The sequence below is a fragment of the Notothenia coriiceps genome, unplaced genomic scaffold, assembly GCF_000735185.1.
Source record: "Notothenia coriiceps isolate Sejong01 unplaced genomic scaffold, NC01 NC01_scaffold00003728, whole genome shotgun sequence".
NCBI classification, from domain to species: Eukaryota; Metazoa; Chordata; class Actinopteri; order Perciformes; family Nototheniidae; genus Notothenia; species Notothenia coriiceps.
Genome location: NW_011336429.1, coordinates 10,817 through 34,597, shown reverse-complemented (window position 1 = coordinate 34,597; position 23,781 = coordinate 10,817). Strand labels below are relative to the sequence as shown.

Genomic DNA, 23,781 nt, shown 5'->3' with positions numbered 1-23,781 from the left:
CTTCGTGAGCGGCAACTTCGTAAGGCACTCGTGAGGGCATCTTGTTATCATCGGTGCCATCGTGCATTCGCCCTCACTCTGATCGGGGCGAATGCCCGATGGCACCGATGATAACAAGATGCCCTCACGATGGCCTTACTAAGGGCAAAATTGACACACAAATTAAACACGAAAATGAACCTTCGCAAGGTCCTTCGGCAATTTTTTGGCATGCCAAAGATTTTGCCACCGCTCACGAAGTTGCTGCCGGAGCCTAAGAAACTCCACCGGCGGTCATACGATGGCTTAAGATGCCCTCACGAATGTCCCGATGTTGTTACGATCAGAGCTGAATTTGAACATTTCCTTTATCGTGTCGTGTGTTTTATTGCACAACAAAATCATGTAAACATATTATGTAAATAACCCAATTTGTGTTCTGTGAAACTGAAAAGGATATAATATATTATTTTGAAGGCGAGTTGACAGGAAGTTGTTGTTGCTATGGAAATAACATTACGGAGAAAACGGAGAAAAAAATCTTCTACATATAAAGACGGATAAAGTAAAGAACAAAGTCTGAACATATCAGTGCAGTATTTTAGTACTTTAACATAATCGTTTTTGTTACTTTCGTTGCAGTTGTATGTCTTAAATGTAATGTAAATGTTGCCTTTGTGTGTGGTTTGGGGCCATCTTCGTGCGAAATTCACAATTCCATATTCGTGTGTCCATCGGGTGTCAATTTCGGGACAGTGTGACAGGGGCTTATGTGTTATAATATTTTACATGCTTTAATATTTAAAAAACCTCTTTATTTTTCTAATAATGGCCATCTCAAAATACCTTTATTTTCCCTCAGCCAGAAACCCTGAGTTTTAGCGCTTGGCTCTTTAATTGACCCTTTTGAGAAAGCCTAGTCTGCTCTGATTGGTCAGTGTTTCCATGTCTTTGTCATCAATCATCATGATTCTTGCAGCCAGAGAATGACTGTAATGACAATGTAGAGTCACTTTCTACCTATTTATGTTCAGACGTGACTTCACAACCTTATGTAAGTTCTGACGTCTGGTTTAAAGGCACACTTTCCGAATATGGTCTGTATGCAATTCTCCATGGATTGAACAATAACCCGCATTATCACCAAAATACACTTTTTCTTAAATATATGACCATTTACTGATGCAAAGAGACTGAAATACAAGCTAAACAAACGTATAAAAACATGACAGCAGCATCATCTGGAGTAGACTCTGATGATGCAGCTGTCAGACTGACGGCTCTCCTGAGATGGAGGAGAGGAAAGATGATAAGCCTGGAGGAAGATGTGCTGTAAAACAAACCATGCCCCAGATCAGTATAATCAAATATGCCCAGACACTAAAGCATCCTGGCAGATGCCCCCCTTAACACTGAAGCACAGAGCTCATAACTCACATTCATTAACAGAGAAGACATAAAGACAAGTCAAAATCAATGAGCATGAAGAGAGAAATCACATTAGCAGCTTTCCCTCCTCTCTGTCTGCTCATCTCCAGGAAATGAATTGGAGCGTCACCAGGAAACATAATATAGTCAGGTAGTGGACATGACGTCCTTTACTATGACAACTTCATTACCAGCCAGTTAGCAGCGATTAGATCACAGGGCGGGAGAGAAGAGCGATGGAGGGAAAGATAGAGGGAGAGACCTGAGGGGAAGAGAGTTGGATAACCAGAGGAAATAAAGACGGATAACAGGAGATGGAGGCCGAGGTCCAACACCTGAAGAAATAGCAACTGACAGTCCTCGCTGTAAAATCTAATAACAAACAGAAAACACAGCTTTGCCTGCAGACTCTGTATAAATCAACTTTACCGCAACCACATGTTGCTCTGTGATACAAATTAGAACCTACAAGCTCACATTTCTCTTTCACATTACGAAGTCCAAGAGTGTGTGATCACAACAGGAAAGGGCATCCATCATCCAGGCTATTAAATACACCTGGTTTAGCTGAATTTGTCCAGAGTTTCACGTTTTACTCATGAGATGCACTTCCGCCGCACTTTGCTCTTTACTTATGAAATAATCCGTTCATGGAGAAACTAATTAAGGAAAGGATGAACCAGGAGGGTGTTGGTCAAGTGACATTTAGCCTCATTAGCAAAAACTAAAATAAGAAATGAATTGCATACAAATAATAAAACGGCATAATCAAATCACATAATAACAATAACTGTCCATCAGATTTCTAAGTGGAAGTCTCTGAGTGGAAGTCGGTAAACAATATGTGCAGAGTATTTTGAGCAGTCACCAAAAAAGAAAGTTGTATTTTCCGATATTTTTGATAGTGTATGAATATGATTGTGACTTGAACCAGTTTTAGTACTGAGTTCTTCTAAAAGTATTAAAAAGTACCAAATGCTAACACATTTATATATTTATTAAAAACATGACTTCCAAATGGTTTTCTTTTGTATCTTTATAGCTATTGCATACACTAACAACACAAACAAATCTATGAGTGGGTTTGGCTCGACATCCAACACGTGATTTGGTATTAGAACAAGAACACAGTGTTAAATTGGCACTGACATAGAATCATATTGATTCATTAAAACAGTTCACAGCTTGTTGGTGGTTTCTGGATCAACTCAAGCTGAAAATCAGGGACACCCCGAGTGCTGCTCTGCTTTTTAACAGCCGTATGGATGTTTGAATGGATGACCGTCTACAGATCTTTCCCCATGCAGAGGAAAAGTGAATGGCAGCAGCGGAGCGTACCTAACTACAGCCATCTTTGTCAGCGCACACACCCGCAGCTTAGCCAGCTGTCAGACGATCGAACATCGATCGGTTTAAATCACTTGTCCAGAGCGGTATCAGTTCACCCTGTCACGTCCTTCAAAAGGCAGCGCCCTCAACCCGTCAGTCAAAATCTGCCCTACTGCTGAGAGGCCCTTCTGACAAACATAGCACTTCTAGTTATAAAAAGATGCCAAAGGACGTGTTAGAAAGAATCTGAAATGTGACTCTGCTGGATGGAAAGTACATGATAGGGGCCTGAAGAAGAAGTGTGGGCAGCTGAAGCTTGAACACCTAGACTATTCTCTAACACTGCACTGACAGCAAACTAAACTAATAGACACATGTTATCTAGAATTGTAAAAACACAAAGAAAAACCGATCTCTCTACAAACTCAAATGACCCCGACTTCACCTCAGCGCTCCAACAGAGATTGAGAGGGGGAGGCAGATGGAAACTGACTAAAGCCAACTACTGAACTCCTGCCTCCACTCAGATGACCACAACACGACCTCTCAAACTCCTTTATTCTGGATGACTTCCTCCTAATAAATCTTATTTATATATGCACTTAGAGAGAACCATGTAACTACCGGATCAAAAACATGCTGAAAGAGAGAGAAACCCAGGAGCCACAGTCTGGTATTAAAACACAGTCAGGGAAATCTGAAAGTGCCAGACAACATAATGATGCTGCGTCTTCCATGTTGTGGTCAACTCTACAGACAGACACAGAAAAACTGGAGGTGCTCCAGACACTATTGTAAATGACATAGCCTTATGAGTTCATGTCTGAGCATACTACACTAAAGCAGATTTCTTTATCAGGTAAATATAACATGGAACTTAAGCAGAGGACACAATTGATCTTAGTTGAACATTCAGTCTTTGAGAAATGTGTTCAGCGTATTTCTGGCCAGAGATGCACGTCACCCCCCGTTAAATAAGTGTTTGTTTGTTCCAAGGGCAAAACACGCACTAAGCTCGAACTGAACCTTTACTGCACTTTATCATGGCCATTACAATGTTTTTTATAATCCCTTTTTTAATTTAGTTGTTTGCCTTAAATGTTGTCTTTATGCTGAATGTGTGTGTTTTTGTCCTTAAATGTAAATCCCCTTGAGTAACAATAACTGAGCTGCTTCTCTGATTTGTACAATAGGTAGCTGTTTGTCATTGTGTTATTGTCATTATTTGCAATTACATTTGGCCACTGTTTTTAGACATTACTCAAAGAGGTATTTCTTTTGAGCATAGCTTGGGAAATATTTTGCATTTAAAAGAGAATTTGTTGATTATCTTACTTGTTGTACTTAATAAAAACTGACTAATCAAGACTGCAAAAATGGTGTGAAAAAAAAAGAATAACTGATGAAACAAATCTTTCTCAACAACCTTAAAAATACGTAACTACATTTTAACTTCCTGCAGGTCAAACTGTGAAATCGGCCTGTCAGCAGTACGGCTCCTACAATCAGCTGTCAAGCCACGTTACACAGGTACTTGTGTGTGTGTGTGTGTGAGTGTGAGTGTGAGTGTGAGTGTGAGTGTGAGTGTGAGTGTGTGTGTGTGTGTGTGTGTGTGTTTGCACAGGTGTTGAAAATAAGGTTTGAGAAAAGTACAACAAAGCAGAGAGGACGGAAAGAGAAAATATAATAAATATATAATTCAAGGATCAAGTGACTTTTCTGAAAGCTTTGGTAATGTCCCAAAACATAAAGATAGACTTATACGCTTTGTTTCATAAGAAACACAGAAATGTTTTCTTCCTGAATACCAAACAAAATCCCCCAGGATACTGAAAAGCATTTCAAGAATGTATTTCTACTGGGCACATTGATATTAATTTGAATTTTCAGTGTCTGTTCATGTTTTATTCTTCATTGTTAAAGGAGTTTACCCAAAAGACAATAATGATACTCTAAAACACACATTTCTAGTTTGAAAACTGAAACGTTTTACACACCTCATAAGTTGTGTTTTACAATAGTTTTCAGTAAAATATTGAAGTTAAATTACAAATTAATCACCCTTTTGCTGGTAATGCCTACTAACCAGTAAGTTAGTATTTCATTCAGGCTATATAATAAGTCTACAAAACTATATATACTTTCATTAAGTTTGTATCTTCCTGGTCGAATGCACTTATTGTAAGTCTCTTTGGATAAAAGCGTCAGCTAAAAGCAATGTAATGTAATTAAGACCACAAATCAGAGTTTTTTGTGAAATAAACATATTTCCCTGATAAATTGGAACGAGCAGAATTAAAATCATTGAAGGAAACCAGAGGGAGAGTAGAGCGAGAGCAGAACAGACGGAAACAGATACTGAATCAGAAGGATGATTGTAAGGCAGGAGGAAACAGGGTAGCAAACTGATTATTAAACTCATTATTGATAATCTATTGACATAGCATGCGCTGTTGTCATGACAACGTGTGCACTCTTTGAACTGAAACTTGACAGGCAAAAAACCTGAATGACAATATTTGCTGACTTGTAACAGGAAAGCAGCTGACGGAGAGAGGGGGCGAACACATGTCAAAAACACATGTGAGGTGCAGAGAGAGAGGAAGGGAGGCAACAACACACTAAAAAGGCAACATCTACTATGACCTCTTGATACAATTGAAGGAAGTTAATTGATGGAAATAAATGTCTGATTAAGCAAAGTGGAAAAACATTAGCCCAATCAAGTGAAGGCCAAAACCTTATTATCTAAAAAGCAATGCAGTTTAAAACATACACAGAGCAGGACATTGACACCGTTTGCTACATATTCAATTTGTTTTACTGTAACCAAGGGATTGCTTGAGTCAAATTTAAGCTTTGAAATTAATTTCTCAAAAGTATTTTCACTTTTGGCATTTTCCTTCATTGTGTTTCAATTCAGTAGCTACTCACTTGAATAAAAAAGGCACACAAAACAATGAACCTGAAAAAATGAAAAGAAAAAAATATCATAATTTCTGCGAGTTAAGGTTCCACGACTTCGGATGTTTCTTACCAGGTTTGATGCAGACGCCTCAGCGAAGGACAGTCCTCTGGGCATGATGACGATGTGATCTTGCTCTTTACTGACTCGCGCCTAAGACAAAGAAAAAGTCAAAACAATGTTGAGTACAATTATTTAATTGATTGAAATCTACCTTCATACGACTGTACATTTGAAAAAAAAAAATTCTATCCAACATTTCAGAGCTCCTGTGTTTTTTAAACTTGCTTAAATGACTTAATATGCACATTCGTTTAAAAAAACCTTTACATCACAAACAAACCTCATACAAAAAACGGTCCAATTCACAAAGAGCAGCACTCTTCAGAGAGTTGCTGGTTAAACAAGCGCATTTGTGAGGGGTGTCAAACTCATACTTTTTTTAATGCAGTGACGGGATGCAATTACAATTTCCTCTCTCTTAATAGTTTTTTTTTAGGTTTAGCTGGCAACCACCCCACAACATGACTTCCTTTCACCCCCTTGACCAACGCATTGCCCTGATGCAAAGTATTATCCATCGCTAAATTGGGTAATTGCACTAAGCAGCATTAAGTAATATTCCTGTAATATCATTAAAGCAAGATATTCTGTAAATAATATGTAGGGAAGGTAAGTGTCCATTCTCTGTGATTTGACCCCAACGGTTTTTAATTCAGTCGTACTGGTGGTGCAGCTACTCACTGTGATGTAGGAGTTGGAGAAGTGCGCCCAGCTGAACAGGTCCACCAGTCTGTAGAGGCTGGCCACCTTGCAGCGCGCCAGCTTCTCGCCTTTCACCATCGTGGTGGATTCAACTCCGTACATGTCGTTGATAGGAATGACCATCCCCAGACCTAAACAAGGTGGATAGGAAAATGTGTTAAAGAAAATGATCTAGGAGTAGTAAAATACATACACTTTTATCATATCATACTTTACAGCCCTAAAGACATCTGTCTTTTTATGTAATGATGTTTCTGACACACCTGGATCCACATGAAACTGAGGTGACGTATTTAATGCTGCAACATTTATACTTTGTTTACTACACACTCATTATGGGAATATCTTAAAAAAGGGCGGAACTGTATTCTTATATTACATTTAACATGTAATTCGGCATTCGTTGTGCATTCCAGCGCTGTGATTGAAAGCAGACTTCACATATGGACTCCTAGATCAAAACTCAGAAGTATGTGCAGCCTTTCCGGAGTCTGGGGTTGGGTTGTCTTGGTGTATTTATGCCCTAAAGCATGCAAAGCGAATGTTTGAAAATGGATCTCCTCTCTTTGATTCTAATGCTGTGCTTTAAGGGCAAAGTGCTGGCACACTGGGCAAGTGTGACATGGTGAGCTAAATGGTCTATGTGCCACAGCGCTCAGTAAATTAGAACTTACTGAGAGGAGAGGCGTTGAAGCCGGCCACAGAGCTGGCCATGAAGAAGTCAGCGATCTGTCTGAGGGCCAGCAGGCCGGCAGGGTTGTTTCCTTTCCGCTGCTGCTCCTGGATCAGACCCTCCAACTCCTCCTTGAAGGCCTGCGAGACAAGACAAGCGAGAAGGAGTTTAGAAAGGAAATAATGTGACACTGAGACGACACAAACCAAACTCTCTGACCTCTCTGACCTAAATGCTGGCTTTGTGGATTAATATTTATTTCATAATCTACATGTAAATGGAAACATGCTTGAAAATATCTACTCTTTGTATCCTAAACATGAAAATCAAGCCTTTGAGAATTTAGAGTTACAAGATTGGACCCCTCAATCAGGCACTATGTAGCTCAAAAGCGATTAGTGGTGACGGAGGGATGGAAGAGTAAAAAGAAGTGGGAACATTCAGAGGGACAGGAGGAGAAGGAATAAACACACGGACGGACGTGTTAATCACAGATTAGACTTGCTGCTCGATGTCAATTGAAATTTTACTCAAAGTACTTCATGAAGCTCAAACAGGATAGGCTGGCTATCCAACAAGCTGAGTCAGGATTGGTTGTCTGGCTAGCTCGGGGCCTGCATTGTGATTGGCTGTCTGACCGGGACAGTGTGTGTGTGTTTTTGTGTGTGGTTAATCCCCGTCCAGACCACAGTCATATGTTGAATCTACAGACACAACAAAGTATGTGCTTACACTCTCCTATGTAAGACCAGATACACTCACAGCTGGCTGCGTTATATCAAATCAAAGTGCTGCATAATTTTATGCTTTCACTTCCCATGAAAGAGAATGTTTCTTATCATGAAACAGCTCATGAATAAAACGTTTTAAAGAGAAATCACAAGACTTCTCAGTCTACAGGAAGTGTCAGTTTAAACTACTGTAGATGATGCAAAAGGCTATGCAACTGTGTAACAGCAGACAATAAAAAAAGTACTAGCTGTTTAGCGGCTCATAATCTTAATTAGGCTGTTAACCTCTCAGGGGGCGCACAACTTTCCCCACAGCTCATTTGATTATAGCTGTGTGAGTCCAGAGGCACATGGTTAGGGTTAACCAATTGGGTTTGAAGACATTTTTAAAGTCTGAAAATGGACTAAGAGGTTCCAGACCAATTTTCATTTGCAATTTGGCCTGATGATGTCAGGCAACTTACTCATTTGATCGGGTCTTAAATGGACTGCACTTCATGAAGTTACCTAAGAATTTCTGATCCACTTTTGACTTGTGATGCGAATTTAGTGGCACATCATCACTGCCCTCAGAGTGAAAATAGTCCATAACAATATTTCCATGCCTTGACTCCAACTGCAGGGCAACATCCAATATGCATGCCTTTATTTCACCTCAGTGTTCATGCAACAGTCAACACATTCCCAATAGATCCGTTCAATAAAACATCTCTGCCTCCTCTGCATCCCCTCAAGTCACCCCATGTCCATTAGTGTTGGAGTGGAGGCCTTTGGTCAGATGCCCATGTGGGGGTGTTTTGTTCAAAGTGGAGCAACCCCCTGAATCAGGACGAATACAGTCCCGGAGCACCGCTGACTCTGAACCCAGGCCAGACATTCCTTAGTCCCTGGTGGCAAGGTTGCTGTGACAACCGGTATGTTGCGGATGTCTGACAGTGGTGGGTCATGTTTTTTAGTTTTCAGTTGTTTTTCTGGGCATTTCTGTTTCAAAGAATGTTGTGCTATGGCATTGACATTGGAGCTGCAGCGCTGAAGACACAGTTTATTGGAACCAGAGCACGGAAACCTGAGCCTCTGGCAGAAAATGTGTTCCTTATTTGACTAAAAAGATGTTTGTTTTGGGCCTGTGCAGAAAGATTATCACTAGCGTTACACTGAGAGCTTAGAGTGAACCTAAACAATCCTGGTGGGTCAAAAAACAACAAGAAATTAGCAAAAGATGCTAAAATACCTCCTCAGAATCACCATTGTTTTTCACATGCGGTACCAATCAACCAACCAAAGTGAAACCTTCAACACAACAAGCCTGCAGTGTTTTTATGAAACATATTAAAAAGCATATGAGCACACACTTTCAGAAACGCACACACACAAGCAGACATCTGCTCTACAAATTGTGTGTTCCCAATAAGATTATGACAGCAGGGATTTGATTCCCATCATCTAAACAGATTAATCCGGGGGCCTAAAGTGGATCGTATCATTATTATTTCGGCAAAACCCCCACATCTGCAGCAACAGAAATAACATCACACGACAAGTGTTTTTTTAGCTGCTATAACGGCTCGACTCTGATGAGAATTTTACTTTAACCCAAAGACAGGAAATCAGGTGAACCTTTATAATAACATCATTGCAGTGACAGAACATTTGTCTGATCACATTAACTGACAGGCAACCAAGCTAAGCAAGGCCATGTGATCAAATCAGAGACATTAGGAAACGTTTCTGCAAAAAAAAATGCATATATTCCAGTGGTTTTAGATGAAGTTGATGTGCAGGTTGGAGTTTGTCCGGTGATCATGTCAAAGCCTGAGATAGAGACACTAGTAAAACGGGGCTAGTTATTCAAAGTAAAACATATACATTTGGACGTTCCCTGATGTAAAGTTGGGAGTTTATTGGTTCTTGCTGAGAAATATTTCCTTCCACAGGGATGGATGAGCTGACAGGATTCATGCCTAGCTGAAGGACATTACGTCAGGGCAGATGCTTCCTGGAAAGAGTTTACTATGTGCTGGACGTTAAGTAAGAATACAATTACACATTCTCCAAAGAGAATTTTTTGCAAATTGTACTAGAACTGGACGTTTTTTATACTTCCAAGGGCGTGTGACCTACAGAGAAGTTTCCTTTTGTCTTGCTCAGTTATTGCTGCAGATACAGGTGACACTTGTACGTCATCCTGTGGGAAAGGAAGACAGAAATTTGAATCTCTTTGTTGAAGCAAGGCTGGTCCTGCATGTGTGGGCTTGTACTGATCAAAGAAGTGATGGTTTCAGCGTTACCTCACACACAAATGTATCCTCATGTTAAATTAAACTACTGTGGTTGGATGTGACTCACCACAGCTCAGTTTGAGTTGTTGCACAGCAAACCAACGCTTGACAACGTGTACAGGAAGCTTTTATTGGACAGTCTCAACTATCAGTTACTGTTTTCTTACATCTATTGACACTGTGTTTTTGGGTCATTTACGGTAGCAGGTTAGTAATACGTTTCACTCCTACAAAAAGCATCATAGTTCACCTGAAGGATCATAGTGACCTGCATATTTTCAGGTCTCAAATTGCATTATTGTCAACTGGCAGAATAAACTAAATTTAAGGAGTAACTTCAGAGTCTAATAAACATACTGTATCTGCCATGAAATACATGCAAAGATAGATATAAGGCACACTCATTGTCTTCAAAGCTTTTAGACACACACACACACAAGATGAAGCCTGTAATTTCAGACATAACCTCCCCAGTTATGTCAGCACAAAGGAGTTCTTTGAAGCCGCCAACGTGACAGGGTTACAAAGTAAGAGAGTGCTTGCCTGTATGCTTGCCAATGCTATTGATTTCCCCCCACCTAACCTTAGATTGTGCGTCAGTGAAATTGGTCCCCTTCTCCAGCTGCATCGGCTCCCTACTGTATAAAATCTAAGCTCTTTTTCTTGAGGGATGAACTTGTTCACCCCGGCAGAAATTGGGGGATAATTAACACAAATCACATTTGTGAAATTGGCGATAAAATGTACCGATATATAAAGATGACACTGTTTTGTGTGGATTCATGACTTTAGAGATGCATCAATCCAACTGTGTTTCTCCCAGGAACATCAACTTGGTATAATGGCTGATACCATGCACCATTTGAATAAGACTGCTCTTTTTTACTTCACTGAACTTAATTGTATCGTTTTTTTATTGCAAGCAGGGGATTGCTGTTGCACTAAAAACAAGATCAATGGCTGGTCGTGGCGCAACAAGTGTGACTGACAGCAGAAACAAGGAAGCTGTATTTAATGGGGATTTGTTACATCAAGGGCGATACAGGCGAGTGTTATCACTGATACCAATCTGGCATTTGAAAATAGTTTTATTAAGCAAAAACTACATTTGTTATACCTAATAATATAATATATAAAACATCTATATCAGATTCCGGTTGCCAGATGAGGAAACTCATAGAAAGCTTACCACTAAGCTCCAGAGGGATTTTTGACCTTTCCTTTTGAGGTTGCACATGAGATAAAGTGGACATAGAAACATTTCAATAAGTTACCCTCTAATCCTGAGACCATTGCTCAACTGCTGGAGGTTTTGCTAAGTTCAGCACCCAAGAGATGTCGTGAAATGCCAAAACTGAAACACAGCCGTCGAGACATGGAGAGGAGAGGCGGTGGTTTTAAAAAGAGTCTCTGGAGTCAGTTCAACCACTAATGTTCTATCAAATGAGACTTTCAGGACTTGAAAAAGAAAGGGGAAACATAATGGAGTGCAGCCGTGACATTTACCTCACATGAGGGGGTTCTCGGCGGGACCCGCCAGAGCACCATAAATTATCCACTTGTTTTCTGGAAAGTGAGGGGGAAGAGTAGGAAATGTTGCACTTCCTCCGAAAACCACCAGACTGGTGCAAATGAGGCTGCGTAAATGTACTACTTGGCCTCAGTAAGTGATTTCTGTGGCTAATGTACAAACTGCGCCACAAGAAGTGCAGAAGAGAGGAAAAACTAACAGCAAGGGACAAAGTAAGATGAGCAGAGATACAGAAAATAGACGCAGCATAACTCAAATTCATCTGATATAATTTCAAGCCTCTGAGGGCTTTTGACCTTTTGTGTCACAGCAACGTAGTTCCCAGCACAAAGAGAAGCTTAACGGCAGAATTTTAAACAAAAAAGTCAATATGATGATTTACCAACCATGACATCATGAGACTTGCATTTGCAGCTGCAATCTTTGCCCAATCTACTTCTGGAAATGCAGCGTGCCTCACAAACAACCTCCAAGCAAATATCAACCCTTGATACAAAACAACCATTATGTTAACCACCATTACCACCAAAAAACATCTGATTAATCGTTCTCTTCTCCTTCCCCATAACCAATGAAGTCAAGTACACTTAAGCAGATTTAACCATGAATTAACCCAAAGTTCAGTAAGGGGGAAATAATGGTCTACTGTTTGTTTAAAGGAATTATCAATTCACTTAAATATTTTTAGTGTTTCTTTCAGAGTGTCCACACTATCTGCTGTGAGACTAAGGGACCTAAAAGGGTTCAAGGTCCAGCTGTAGCCTTTGACTTCTAAAAGGTAAACAATGCTTTCGAAAGAGGCTGGTGGCTGCAGTCAGCTGAGTTGATTCATTCCAGCTTGGTCTATATTGGTCTGTCTTAAAATACAACCTGCCATCTGAGCGCTAGTAACATGTAATCTGGAGCCGCCACTAGTCCCATAACACTGCATTCAAAACAAATAGAGAGAAAGAGAGAGAGGAGAGGAGAGGGAGACTATGAGAGAGGCGCCATGTGTTGACACACAGCTGTTGACATTGTTGTTGCTGAATTTGGGACTGAGGGAGATGAAGAGTGAAATGAAGATGATAGGAGAAAGAGAGAGAGAGGCAACACGTGTGCACCTCCAGCTGTTCACACACTTGTTGTTGAATATGAGTAAACCAGCGCTATGAGGCCTCCTGAATAGTGTACGGGCTGGAAACCCCTCTGAGACCAAGAGGGAGCCACCTGTTACTGCTGCCTGAGAGCTGGTTGGCTCACATTCAAAACCACAGCAAGCGCTAATCATGTACATAATATTGCATGACCGCAAGTGTAACACACACAGTGTGATGTAGCGGTATACCATGGGCCTGGGTATCTTATGAAGTCTATAGGGACAGCAACAGTTATCACTGGTGATAAACAAACAGCCTTCAATAGTTAAAAATCTCTCAAAGGTATGCAGCGTGAATTGTAATAAAACAGGAAAAGAACAGTGTACATTTAATGCAGAAACCTTTATTTGATTGCTACTTAAGGGCACAAGTCTTATTTCTGGGCAGCTGGTTAAAGGTGGGGTAGGTAATTTTGGAGAAACCAGCTCGAGTGCTCTAGAATTTGAAAATACACAACCGGAAAAAATCTGCCACTTCCTTACAGAGCCCCTCCTCCAACACACACGACCGTGCACATAACCGGCTGACAGGCAGGTAGGTCATCCAGTTATTTTAGCCGGGCCGGCTCAGATGATTGGTCGTGCTTTTTACAGTACTACGGCTTCCACAGATGACATTTTTTTATGGATTTTTTGTCAAAGCACTTAAGACTGAGACTGCCAAGGCACACATTGCTATCGGGATGTTAAGAGCATTCCATGGAATATAACAAAAAGTGTATGTCGAGCCGGTTTCTTAAACTTACCTACCCCACCTTTAATGTAAGTCCAATATTCAAGTTTTTTTTTTCCGGTCTCCATAAATCCTAATTTTTTTATATAAAATAAAAATATTAATACATTTTACAGAGGCGTGATATACACAGATATGTTTGCAATACAAATGAAGGACATCTTTGATAGATCACTGTGGCCATTGCTATGGTGTTGTCAGGTGCTGGTCAGAAAGCTCTCTCACTGACCGCCTTTACCAACTCAACATGAGGAATTGAACCATAAGGACGGACTGGAGCCAGCTGTGCCAGACAGACATGGTGAAAAATAAACAGTGATGGTTTGCTACTGAAAAGTTTGGTGCAACCCAACTCTGCCCACTGTCTGCCTGGCCCTCTTAATGTAATCACTCTTAACTGCACTTGTGGATCACGATCACATACATAGACATTTTGACAGAATATCAAGTGGTAACTTGCATCAGCAGCACCATCCCAGACATCTGCCAAAAGATGCTGCGTGCCAAGAAAACAACACTGGGCATGTGCAGAATGAGGATCACATTTAAAGCTTAAAAGAAATGGGCCAAACCAAGGCAGCCATCACACACACTTCAAGGCTTACTTTACTTGTGAGGGATATTCATTCATGACATTAATTGCCATTGCAATGTCTTACTTTGTTCGTTACCTAACTTCAACCTCACCATAAATCTGCTGTGTCCCTGCTGAATCTAAAGCCTTCAAAGTGCATTTGTCCCTTTAAAGTATTTCAAAGTACAAATGCATATACACACAGATGCCTCCGTTAACAGCGAGGAGCACTTCAGTCAGCGACTAGCCTTGAGTAAATAGTGAAGAGTAAATATTCCTAATACTGCGTACGCTGAACTGAATGCCGGGGGAGTTGTTGTGAAATCTTAACACAAGCTGATGCAACTGTTCAAAGGAAACAATTCAAACAGAAAGATAGGACAATAGCTATTACTGAGCTTGACTTTGTGTATGGGTAAATGAGCGGAGTGTGTTTAAACTATTACTAACAGAGTTGCATTCATGACAAAGATGTAAATGAATTTGAGGTTCAAAAAAACTGATCTGAAACGCATTAAATAATGCAAAACAACGATGACATTTGATGTGTTTATCTGTGAAGTCTGGCTATGTCATATATGGTTTTGTGTTTCTGTAGCTTGTACTCTCTGTACTGCTCCCTGTTTTTAATCACGTTCTGATCCCAGCAGAGGTTGTAGCCAACTTCAAAACTACTACAACCACAATATCCGATAACTCCACAATGCCATGAGTGCCTAAACATCTATGTGTGGTCCCAAATGGGTTCAATCCTCTAACTGTACCTCCTCCAGCATCTTATGTAGTAGAGCAAGAGTCCAGACCTCGAGGTAACGAAAATTAAACCACAACATGATGCTTGTTGGCTGAAATATGCCCTGGGCTCACAGGATTGTTTACCTCAGCAAAACCTGACCGAACATCAGAGCGGCTGGAATGGAGGGCCCTTGGAAAGCTGCAGCAGTACGGCTGAACAGCGGTGTGGTAGCTGCTATATATATATTAGAGTTTTAGTGGATCACTGTGATTCTGTGGCTAGAGTCACAACATCAACGCAAGCACAGGTTATGTAAATTACTGTAACTCTTTAGAAATCAATGTATTGGGGAATAATAACTGACAAAAAGAAAAAACGGGAAGTTGTAGTTTCGTCTCCTTTCTGTTATATTTCTTGAATAAATTGTTTTGTGGTTGGGTCGAGCCTATTGACACATAGGCTCGTGTCTCAATTGACACATTGAGATACAGGTGGGTTACACCTTCGATAGGTCCGCCTTCTGACTTCCTTTTAAAATTGAACAAAGTCCAATTGACCCAAGATCTTACAAGCATGATAAGGGTTTGGGCCTGACGAATTTTACACGCCAATATTGATTCGGTCACAGAAAAACCTACTGGCAACAGGAAGTCCGCCTTAATTGTCGTTAGCCAATAGCTGAACGGTTTAAGGATTGCCTTTAGGCCAATGTTTTAACCTCTTTTGCCCTACATACAGACTGTTTACCTGAATTCAAGCAATGCCCGCTCAAACTTGATTGGTGAATAACAATCAGTCTACAAATGCAAACCAAAACGCTACAGATAAAGGCTGCACATTTAGAGTAACCTGTTTACCAAAGAAATCTGGATCCATCGACCTTTCAGGACTCTATGCTCTTTGCAATGTAAAGAACAAGTGAAAAAGCACCTCTCGTTGCTTTGGCTGATAGCGTTATACTGTCCTCTACACCAATCATTTGAGAAAGTTGTAGTCTGTCAATTGTTGCTTTCCTCTGGACAATCTCCCCTCCAGTAAGCACTGCATGCATAACTCCCATTTTAAAACTTAGTCAACACTTACGGGGCTCTGTAAGATCTGTGTGACACGTTTCTTTTGCTCCAGAACATTGAAGTCCTGCCGCAGGTCAGGTGACATGTTCTTGGCCCTGATGTATTCCGGATCGTTGACGTCGACCCGGTCAAAGTAGCGCTCCTTAGTCCCTCCACTGGGCGGGGGTGGGGTGGTCACCACCCCCTGATGGTTTTCCACACTCATGCCTGCGTCACCTTACTCTCTCTCTCTCTGTGCCCACCGCTCTGACGCTCACCTGAGAAGAGAGAGGTGCAAAAGTCAGACCACAAATCATGTAATTTTAAAAGACAAGTGGAAGTTTATATTAACCAACAAAATAAATAATTTAGTATTTCATAGCACATAAAGAGGTTGAGGGAACAGAACAGGATGCACCTGCATTCAAACTTAAGCCCTTATGACAATGGGGTATGAAACGTTACTAATGTCATGGATATTGTCAATAAAAGTTCATAATGTATATTTTTACAATTTAAATTAAATGCTGCCTTTTTTTCTCAAATATAAAACGCACTAACAAAGCCTTCGCTAATGGACAGCAAAAAGGCAATATATTACTTTTAAACTGAATAGAAAACCACTAGCTCACGCAAATTAAATGTACTGAAAAACAACATATCACAAGCAGATGACAGGGTCACAACTTGTGTTTGTCAAACGCCAGAAGGGGGCTGCTCCTTAAAGCAAATAACATCCTGTCAGAAGAGTTTTGTTCCATACACATGTCGTGTTGAAACTGCACATTGTCATACGTGAGGTCACTCTGACACACCGTCCAACAAAGTGCATGAGGAGGACAGGAGCAGATTTGTTTGAACATGTGGGTCTTGACTGGTGAGGTGGTTTACTCCCAACGTTCAATCACAGGCCAGCTGGCAGGAAAACAAGCATTTTGCAGGATACAGGAATTGTTAAAATAAAGCATCAAGAGTGACTCGTGTGCTTTGTTGTAATGCCAAGGGAAATGGCCAATAAAGGTTAAAGGAAATACATGTTTGTTACGTATTTTAAATATTTTACTTTGTGAACCAAATACATATTGTAGAGGAAATCCTAAAAAAAAAAAAAGAATTAATTGATTATTGTACAGTTGTTTTTGACCAAACCCCCATCTGTTCTACACACATTCCTTTAAAACTTGACCAAAGAACAACTGGACTAAAAAGGGTTCATTTGTTGGTTCAACAGTGTCCTGATTTTCTTTACCATTTTCACAAGCACTTTATTAAATGCATTACCTCCTGGGTTACATACAAAGAGAGAGGGATAAAGACCATATAGAACTACATTTTCCAGGCTCTCTTGCAACACGGCTGCTGCTGCTGCAGTAGCAAAGATAAGCTGGTGGTGTATTAAGGAGAGGCAGGGCTTAGGGGAGCTCTAACAGATGGTGTCTTGGCTTGAAGAGCAGAGGAATCAGAGAGAGAGAGAGAGCAAGAAAGGGTTTAAGAAAGGAATCCCAATGCTTTTTGCTTTCAAAAGCCAAGTGGTCAACAGCAGGGGGATCAACATGTGGGGGTTACCCTGCCAGTAGTGACTCTTTTTCCCCTTTATAGCCTTTTTTCTTTACTCCATATGATGGGAAACAGGGGGAGGGAGGGAGAGGTGATTTGGTTTACTTGCCGCTAAGCTACTCACTCACTCAGGTCAAATGCCACTTATAAAGATGGCTGAGATTAGTGTAGTGACACACAGCTCAGGGCATACAAGAGTCATACTCTTAGAAAACAAACAATGAGTTTAAGAAAAGCCTTGCAAATGGATAAACATGTTTTTTTCTCTCTTATGATCACACATTTTCACTTTCCGTAATGGATGAACTTTTGTACTCATTTTCATATGCAAGAAAGCTAGCAACAACAATCAAAACGTCCTTTCCGTAGGATTACCTTAACATTATGAGTATACATTCATCAATGCTGCTTCCTCTATTACTGGATTCTGAGATGTGTACAATGCCTTGCTCAAGGGCAATTCAGAAGTAGCTCACTGTGGATGCCAATTGCTTTTACCAACATTATGCTCCATTCGTCATTTAAACTGGGATTGTTCTCAAAACCGGTCTATGGAGATAGTCTCATTTTTTTTCCAAAGACATACAGGACAGTAGATGTGACAAATCACAGACACAAAGTTTGAGGAACATTTGACTTTTAGTTTGACAATATTTTGCCACAATGTCCAAACCAGAGAAGCCATAAGAGCACAGGAAGCCTCTCGCTCAGTACCTGATCCCACTACCAAAGCTGTGATTTACACTATGGAAGCAAATAAAAGCCGCCCAATAATCCTCTTTAATAAAAGGCAGCTGGGGAGTGAAGAGTTATGTAACCTGTTATTGAATTCATCCTCCTGTTTGCATGAACTATTTTACTGTGCACAGAACAGGCTAGGACAAAACCGCAAAATGATGTGATGGAGATGGGAATAGTCACAATGGATAATTATTTTCAGTTGTGCAATGTGTGTGCAACATCGTCAATTTGCCATCAGGGTTGCAGCTAAAGATTATTTTCTTTATTGATTCATGTGGCAATTTTTAGATGTACAAAATAGTGAGAAACGTCCATCCAGTTTCTCAAAGTCAAAAATTGGTGTCTTGTTTTGTCAGTCCAAAATCCCAACATATTTAGAAAACCTAAAACATATAAAAACAGAACAGGATGAACTATTAATATTTGAGAGGCTAAACACAGCCTTTTCACTATTTTGCATGAAAAGTAAATGAACTTTGAAAATAGTTTTTACAATTTCAGAAGTAATCAATTAGTCGACAAATCGTTATACCTCCGCTCGTCACTCAGCACTTTTTTTTCTACTCACTGCTTCAGCTCTGATTCCTTTACTTGTAGTGCTTTTTTTCTTCTCTTGTACAGTACGTCTTCAAAGATGCTCCAGTGCCCAAAAGTAGGGGCAATACAACTAGCTACACCTTGTGATTGACAGTAGAAGCTCATATCTGAAATTTGATTGGATTTCTGTGCGGCTGAACAGCTGTAGCCTCACTAAAATAAAGTTACACCCCCCAAAAAAAGTTCTGTAAACAGTGCCTTTCCCCTCCCTTTAGTCACACACAAGCACCAGTAGGCTACACTATCCCTGCTCAGTCACAGCGTCCAGCCTCCCCCCTCCATCGCTCTGGATCAATAGATCATTGTCCCCGTCCTGAAACCTCACGGTCTGGTCACGTCCAGAGAGATCAACGGTCTGGAGGGTGAGGGGGGAGTGGCGTTGTTGGTTTTGGGCACAATTAATCTGAGTAAGGATGAAATCCGAGCCTCGCTTTATTGCATCAATTATATCATTCACAGTGCATGTGGGCCATCTAAGCTAATTTACAGATGGCCCTGACCCCAATAGAGATTGCCCTGAAAAATGTGCGCGGACGAAATGACGCACGAAGGGTTTGGGGGGCCTCCCCCAAGAACATTTCGATTTTTGCAGGTCTTAGATGCTGTCTGGTGCATTCTATAGACTGAATTATAAGATGAACCACCACAATATTACAATTTCAATTGTAAGTTATAACTGCCAAAACAAACATTATTTACGCTATTATGGCCCCTGTTAAAAAATGTTTGTAATGTTATCTACTGTAAGTTGGTCGAAGGAATGCCTCCTCAACCAGAAGCTGACCGAGCAGACCCGAGCAGCCGAGTACATCCGCGAAGCACACACAATGGCGACATCAGAGTTCCCGTTAGCAAGCAAATCTAAATCTCTTCGGTCAAAATGTCCGGTCAAAATAATTTCCCTTTAGCACAATACCGCTTCAGTTGCGCCACTTATGTGACAGACAAGAATAGTCAATTCTTAATGTGGAGAAAGAGATGTGCTGTATGGGTTGATTGTGCGTTGATCTGTTGCTAATGCCTCGGGGTTCCGGTGGGCATGTAAACAAATGCATAATGCTGCGCTATACTTTGTGGCCTCACCCAGTTGCATAGCGACACTTATTGTTTAGGTCACGGTGTCTTTTAATAAGCAGGTAATCATATCATTAGCTAAAACTAGCTGGATCTGATCGATATGGACATAAACGCGAGTGAAGTCTAATCTGACGGGAGCTATAGATTACCTCTCAAACTACCCAAACAAGTTATAGATATGTTTAGTTTTACTGTCGGGTCACTCATTACTGGATCCGCGAGCTGCATGATACTGGTATAATAGATTGCCCAATCGGGCAACCAGCAGGTGAGGCTTCATGGCCCGAGCTAAATACTAGATGGCCCCGGGCCATCGGGCAGTCCTTAATGTCGAGCCCTGCATTCAAATGTCATGCTCCACCACAGATGCTCTCCAGCGTTTCTATCAAACACTTCTTGAGCGAGACACAGTGAAGTTTCCAGAACAATTGCAGTAGTTTAGATTGAGTTCAGTGACCGACTGGAAACTGGAGACAATTGCCCTTTAGAGATATGGCATTTGATGACATTGCTGTATTGTAATTGATTAAGGCTACATTAATCTGTGGCAGATAGACGAGGCAGGCTGTGTTTACTAAAGGGCGCTAGACTGCGACTGCTGCCCACAGGCAAGGTGAATGTGACCTCTGATCCCTGACCCTCCCCTTCCTCTCACAGCTCTGAAGACCAAACCTGTCTTCATAAGTGGGCTAGTTGTCCATGAAAACTTCTCCTGTATAAACAATAACTTTAAGAGTGCTATAAAACAAATTATTGCGATTAAAATCAAAATGATACAAATGCTTTTGGTTACCAAAAGTTACACAATGAATGGTGTAGTAACAGCTACTATATTTAATAACAGCTTACTTGATGAAAGACAGGGAGATTTATCAAACACTCACACATAATAAATCAATTGTAAGACGTGTATATGTAACTATATTCTAATAGGGCTGCAAGTTATCCACCATTCTACTTATTCTTTTTACAAATAAGTTCATATTTTGGTTTAAAAACTGCCAGAAAAGAACAAAAAGCTGATGAAGTTACTTAAACCTGAGCTAACGTATTGAGATTCTTTGCTTTGTGTGACTAATGGTCCAAAACATATTCAAATAAATATCACATAAGACGAAGAAAAAAATGAAACAAAATCCTCTCATTTGAGAAGCTAAAGAAATCAAGTTGTTGCATAAAAACGTAAAAATAATAAAACATAAAAAATATATAATAAACAATCTGAAAAGTCACCCACTTGCTGCAGCTCATGCATTAACATTTGAGTGACTTAAAAAAGAATATGTAAAACCTCAGTCATGTGATCTAAAAAGAAGAAAGATGCATTGATATAAAAATGTCCGTCCTTCATCTTTACCATTAGAGCTGTGAGTGTGCTCACCCATAATGCCTTGTGGTTCCAGCTGGAGCAGTGCCAGCACCTCAGTCAACACACAACTCTCCGTCTTTATCTGATAACAGCCAGCTTATCTGTAAGCCTACGTCCAAACCATGTATCTGCTGCTCCATCTCTCTGTCTGTCTCTATAGTGTGATATATCTCTCTCCATTACTATTGACCTTTTATTTTCTTCCTTCAAAATTAATAGCAATAAACGTACTACAAAAATAAGTCACAATAATGCTGATTAATATAACAAGCAGTCAGCACATACACTGGATAAGTCGTCCACCAGCCACATCCCACACTAATCCACACACACCTCGTATCTTTATCTGGCCTGGGGGAAGCTTCAAAGCGTGGCTGCTTGAGTCTCAATGAGCTGCCTACACTAAAAATAGACAAACAGCCTTTTGGGTTATGTTACCAGCCCAAAGGCAACAATACCAGGAAAGAATCTGTACGTTGGCTAATTATATCTACACATGCTTCAAATGGCACAGTGAGTACATGCAAAACAAATATGCACACAGTGTAAACCCTGCACACACACACACACACACACACACACACACACACACACACACACACACACACACACACACACACACACACACACACACACACACACACACACACACACACACACACACACACACACACACACACACACACACACACACACACACACACACACACACACGAGTAGGTGTGTCTAAACATGCCTGTCTAACTCGCCAGCAGTCTAAGTGTTTGTCAGTAAATGCAATGCATGGAACCGCTGGTTGCAGTTTGCATGAGAAAGCAACACGCCAACATTATTGACCAGATTACAACAGACAAACAACCACACTGAGTCTTTGTATGGGCATTCCCTCTGAATGATCAACATTTTCAAGAAAACTATGTAGAAGGCTGATACTTACTACTGCTGTGACTCTAGAATAGAAGAGTGACTTTCTTCACACACAACCTCTCCTATTCGGCACATTAGAGATAAAAGCCACAGCTAATCTTCTCTGGTGCTCATACTAAAGGCACTGTAGCTGCCAAGCATGTTCATAGTGCAGGTGTGTGTGTGTGTGTGTGTGTGTGTGTGTGTGTGTGTGTGTGTGTGTGTGTGTGTGTGTGTGTGTGTGTGTGTGTGTGTGTGTGTGTGTGTGTGTGTGTGTGTGTGTGTGTGTGTGTGTGTGTGTGTGTGTGTGTGTGTGTGTGCCCAAGCAGCCTTACTAACTAGGAGTTCCGCTAAAACAACAAATCAGTTTTAGGGATTGGAGAGGGAGTCATGCTTTGGCAGCTTGTGGGAAAAGAAGAATACCTGTATTCCATATTCTGGAGGTGTGTGATAAAGTCTTCAAAATACTGTAGTAAAAATAAGAACATATTGTAGGTATTCCAAAAAATACACATGTCTTACAAGGTGTAATGAAACAATAAACCAGCCCATAAACAAATAAGCCGAGCCCAACCAACCTTGTATTTCCTGCTTTGTCAGTGAATAGGAGAGAACGGGCAGTAGTAGGAGGCGGCTGGGGCAAAACACATGTCTCTGTTTTTCTCTGCTGCTCGCTGTCTGCGCTTAAATTCCAACACTGTATCCCAGAAAAGCCAGGGAGAGACGAGAGGGATAAAGAGATGGGATGTGAACGCCAGAAAGTAAAAGCCAGGCACCGATTACAAAATCATTCAGTCCTCCTCTCAGATTGTCCACATAGATGATGTTTGCCAGCAGACAGCAGGTTCCCCCAAATTCCTGCGGGCTCTGCTCCTCGGCACTCAGCAGAGAGAGAAGTATCAACAGCTGTGAGTGTGTCTGTGAGACTGTGAGAGGGTATGTGTGTGTCGGTGTGCCCTCTGCAAATGAGGGTGTGTGTTTGTGTGGAAAAGAAGCTGAAGAGACCACGTGACGTGGGCTTAATCCCCCGCCCACTGGCTAGAAGCACACACACATTGAGGCAAACACACACACAGGCTGCTAGACCAATCAGATGTCAGACTCACACACACTAATCGCACCTCCTCCTCCCTTGCTCTCTCTCTCTATGAGTCTAGTCATCTTTTTTTCTTGCCTCTTTCTTTTTCTCTTTGATCCATTCACTTTCTGCTCTCTCTCCCACATTCCACAATCTTCTCCCTCCGACTCTTTCCCTCTCTTTCTGTCCCCCATTCACACCCCCTGCTTACCCCCCACCCCTCCGGCGACTGAACTAAAGGTCAGTGTTTATGGGTCCGGCTGGCAGGAGGGTAACTACAGCCACCCAACCTGCCACAGCCAAAACTGCATGGCCTTTCCAGCCCCTTCAGAATGAATGTTATCTGTGCACTGAAACACACCTAAATAAAGCCAGAGGGTTTATTCTGTCAAAACTAAAATGTCACAATGTCACAGTTTAACAATGCAAGGTCAGAGGTCAGTGTATACCACATCATAGCTGTTAGTGATTCAGTGTCTTGCTTAAAGCCAAACTCTGTTATAAGCTTGGCATCCATGTTTCTGTTGATGTGTTACATTTGAT

General features: G+C 41.0%; 1 protein-coding gene across 2 annotated transcripts in view; it reads right to left on the bottom strand.

Annotated features, from left to right (window-relative positions):
- Positions 1 to 23,132, bottom strand: part of LOC104941699 (gamma-adducin-like) — a 42,856-nt gene extending 19,724 nt beyond the window's left edge. Inside the window, exons 1-5 of one of the 2 annotated variants that reach the window (XM_010766834.1) lie at positions 22,739 to 23,132; positions 15,945 to 16,191; positions 7,141 to 7,279; positions 6,446 to 6,597; positions 5,774 to 5,854 (exon numbers count right to left, since the gene is read on the bottom strand). In XM_010766834.1, coding sequence (XP_010765136.1) covers positions 5,774 to 5,854; positions 6,446 to 6,597; positions 7,141 to 7,279; positions 15,945 to 16,139 — 567 coding nt within the window. In that variant the 5' untranslated portion in view covers positions 16,140 to 16,191; positions 22,739 to 23,132. The remainder of the gene's footprint in view (positions 1 to 5,773; positions 5,855 to 6,445; positions 6,598 to 7,140; positions 7,280 to 15,944; positions 16,192 to 22,738) is intronic. The other variant, XM_010766833.1, reaches the window with a different exon arrangement.
- Between the last annotated feature and the right edge of the window lie 649 nt (positions 23,133 to 23,781).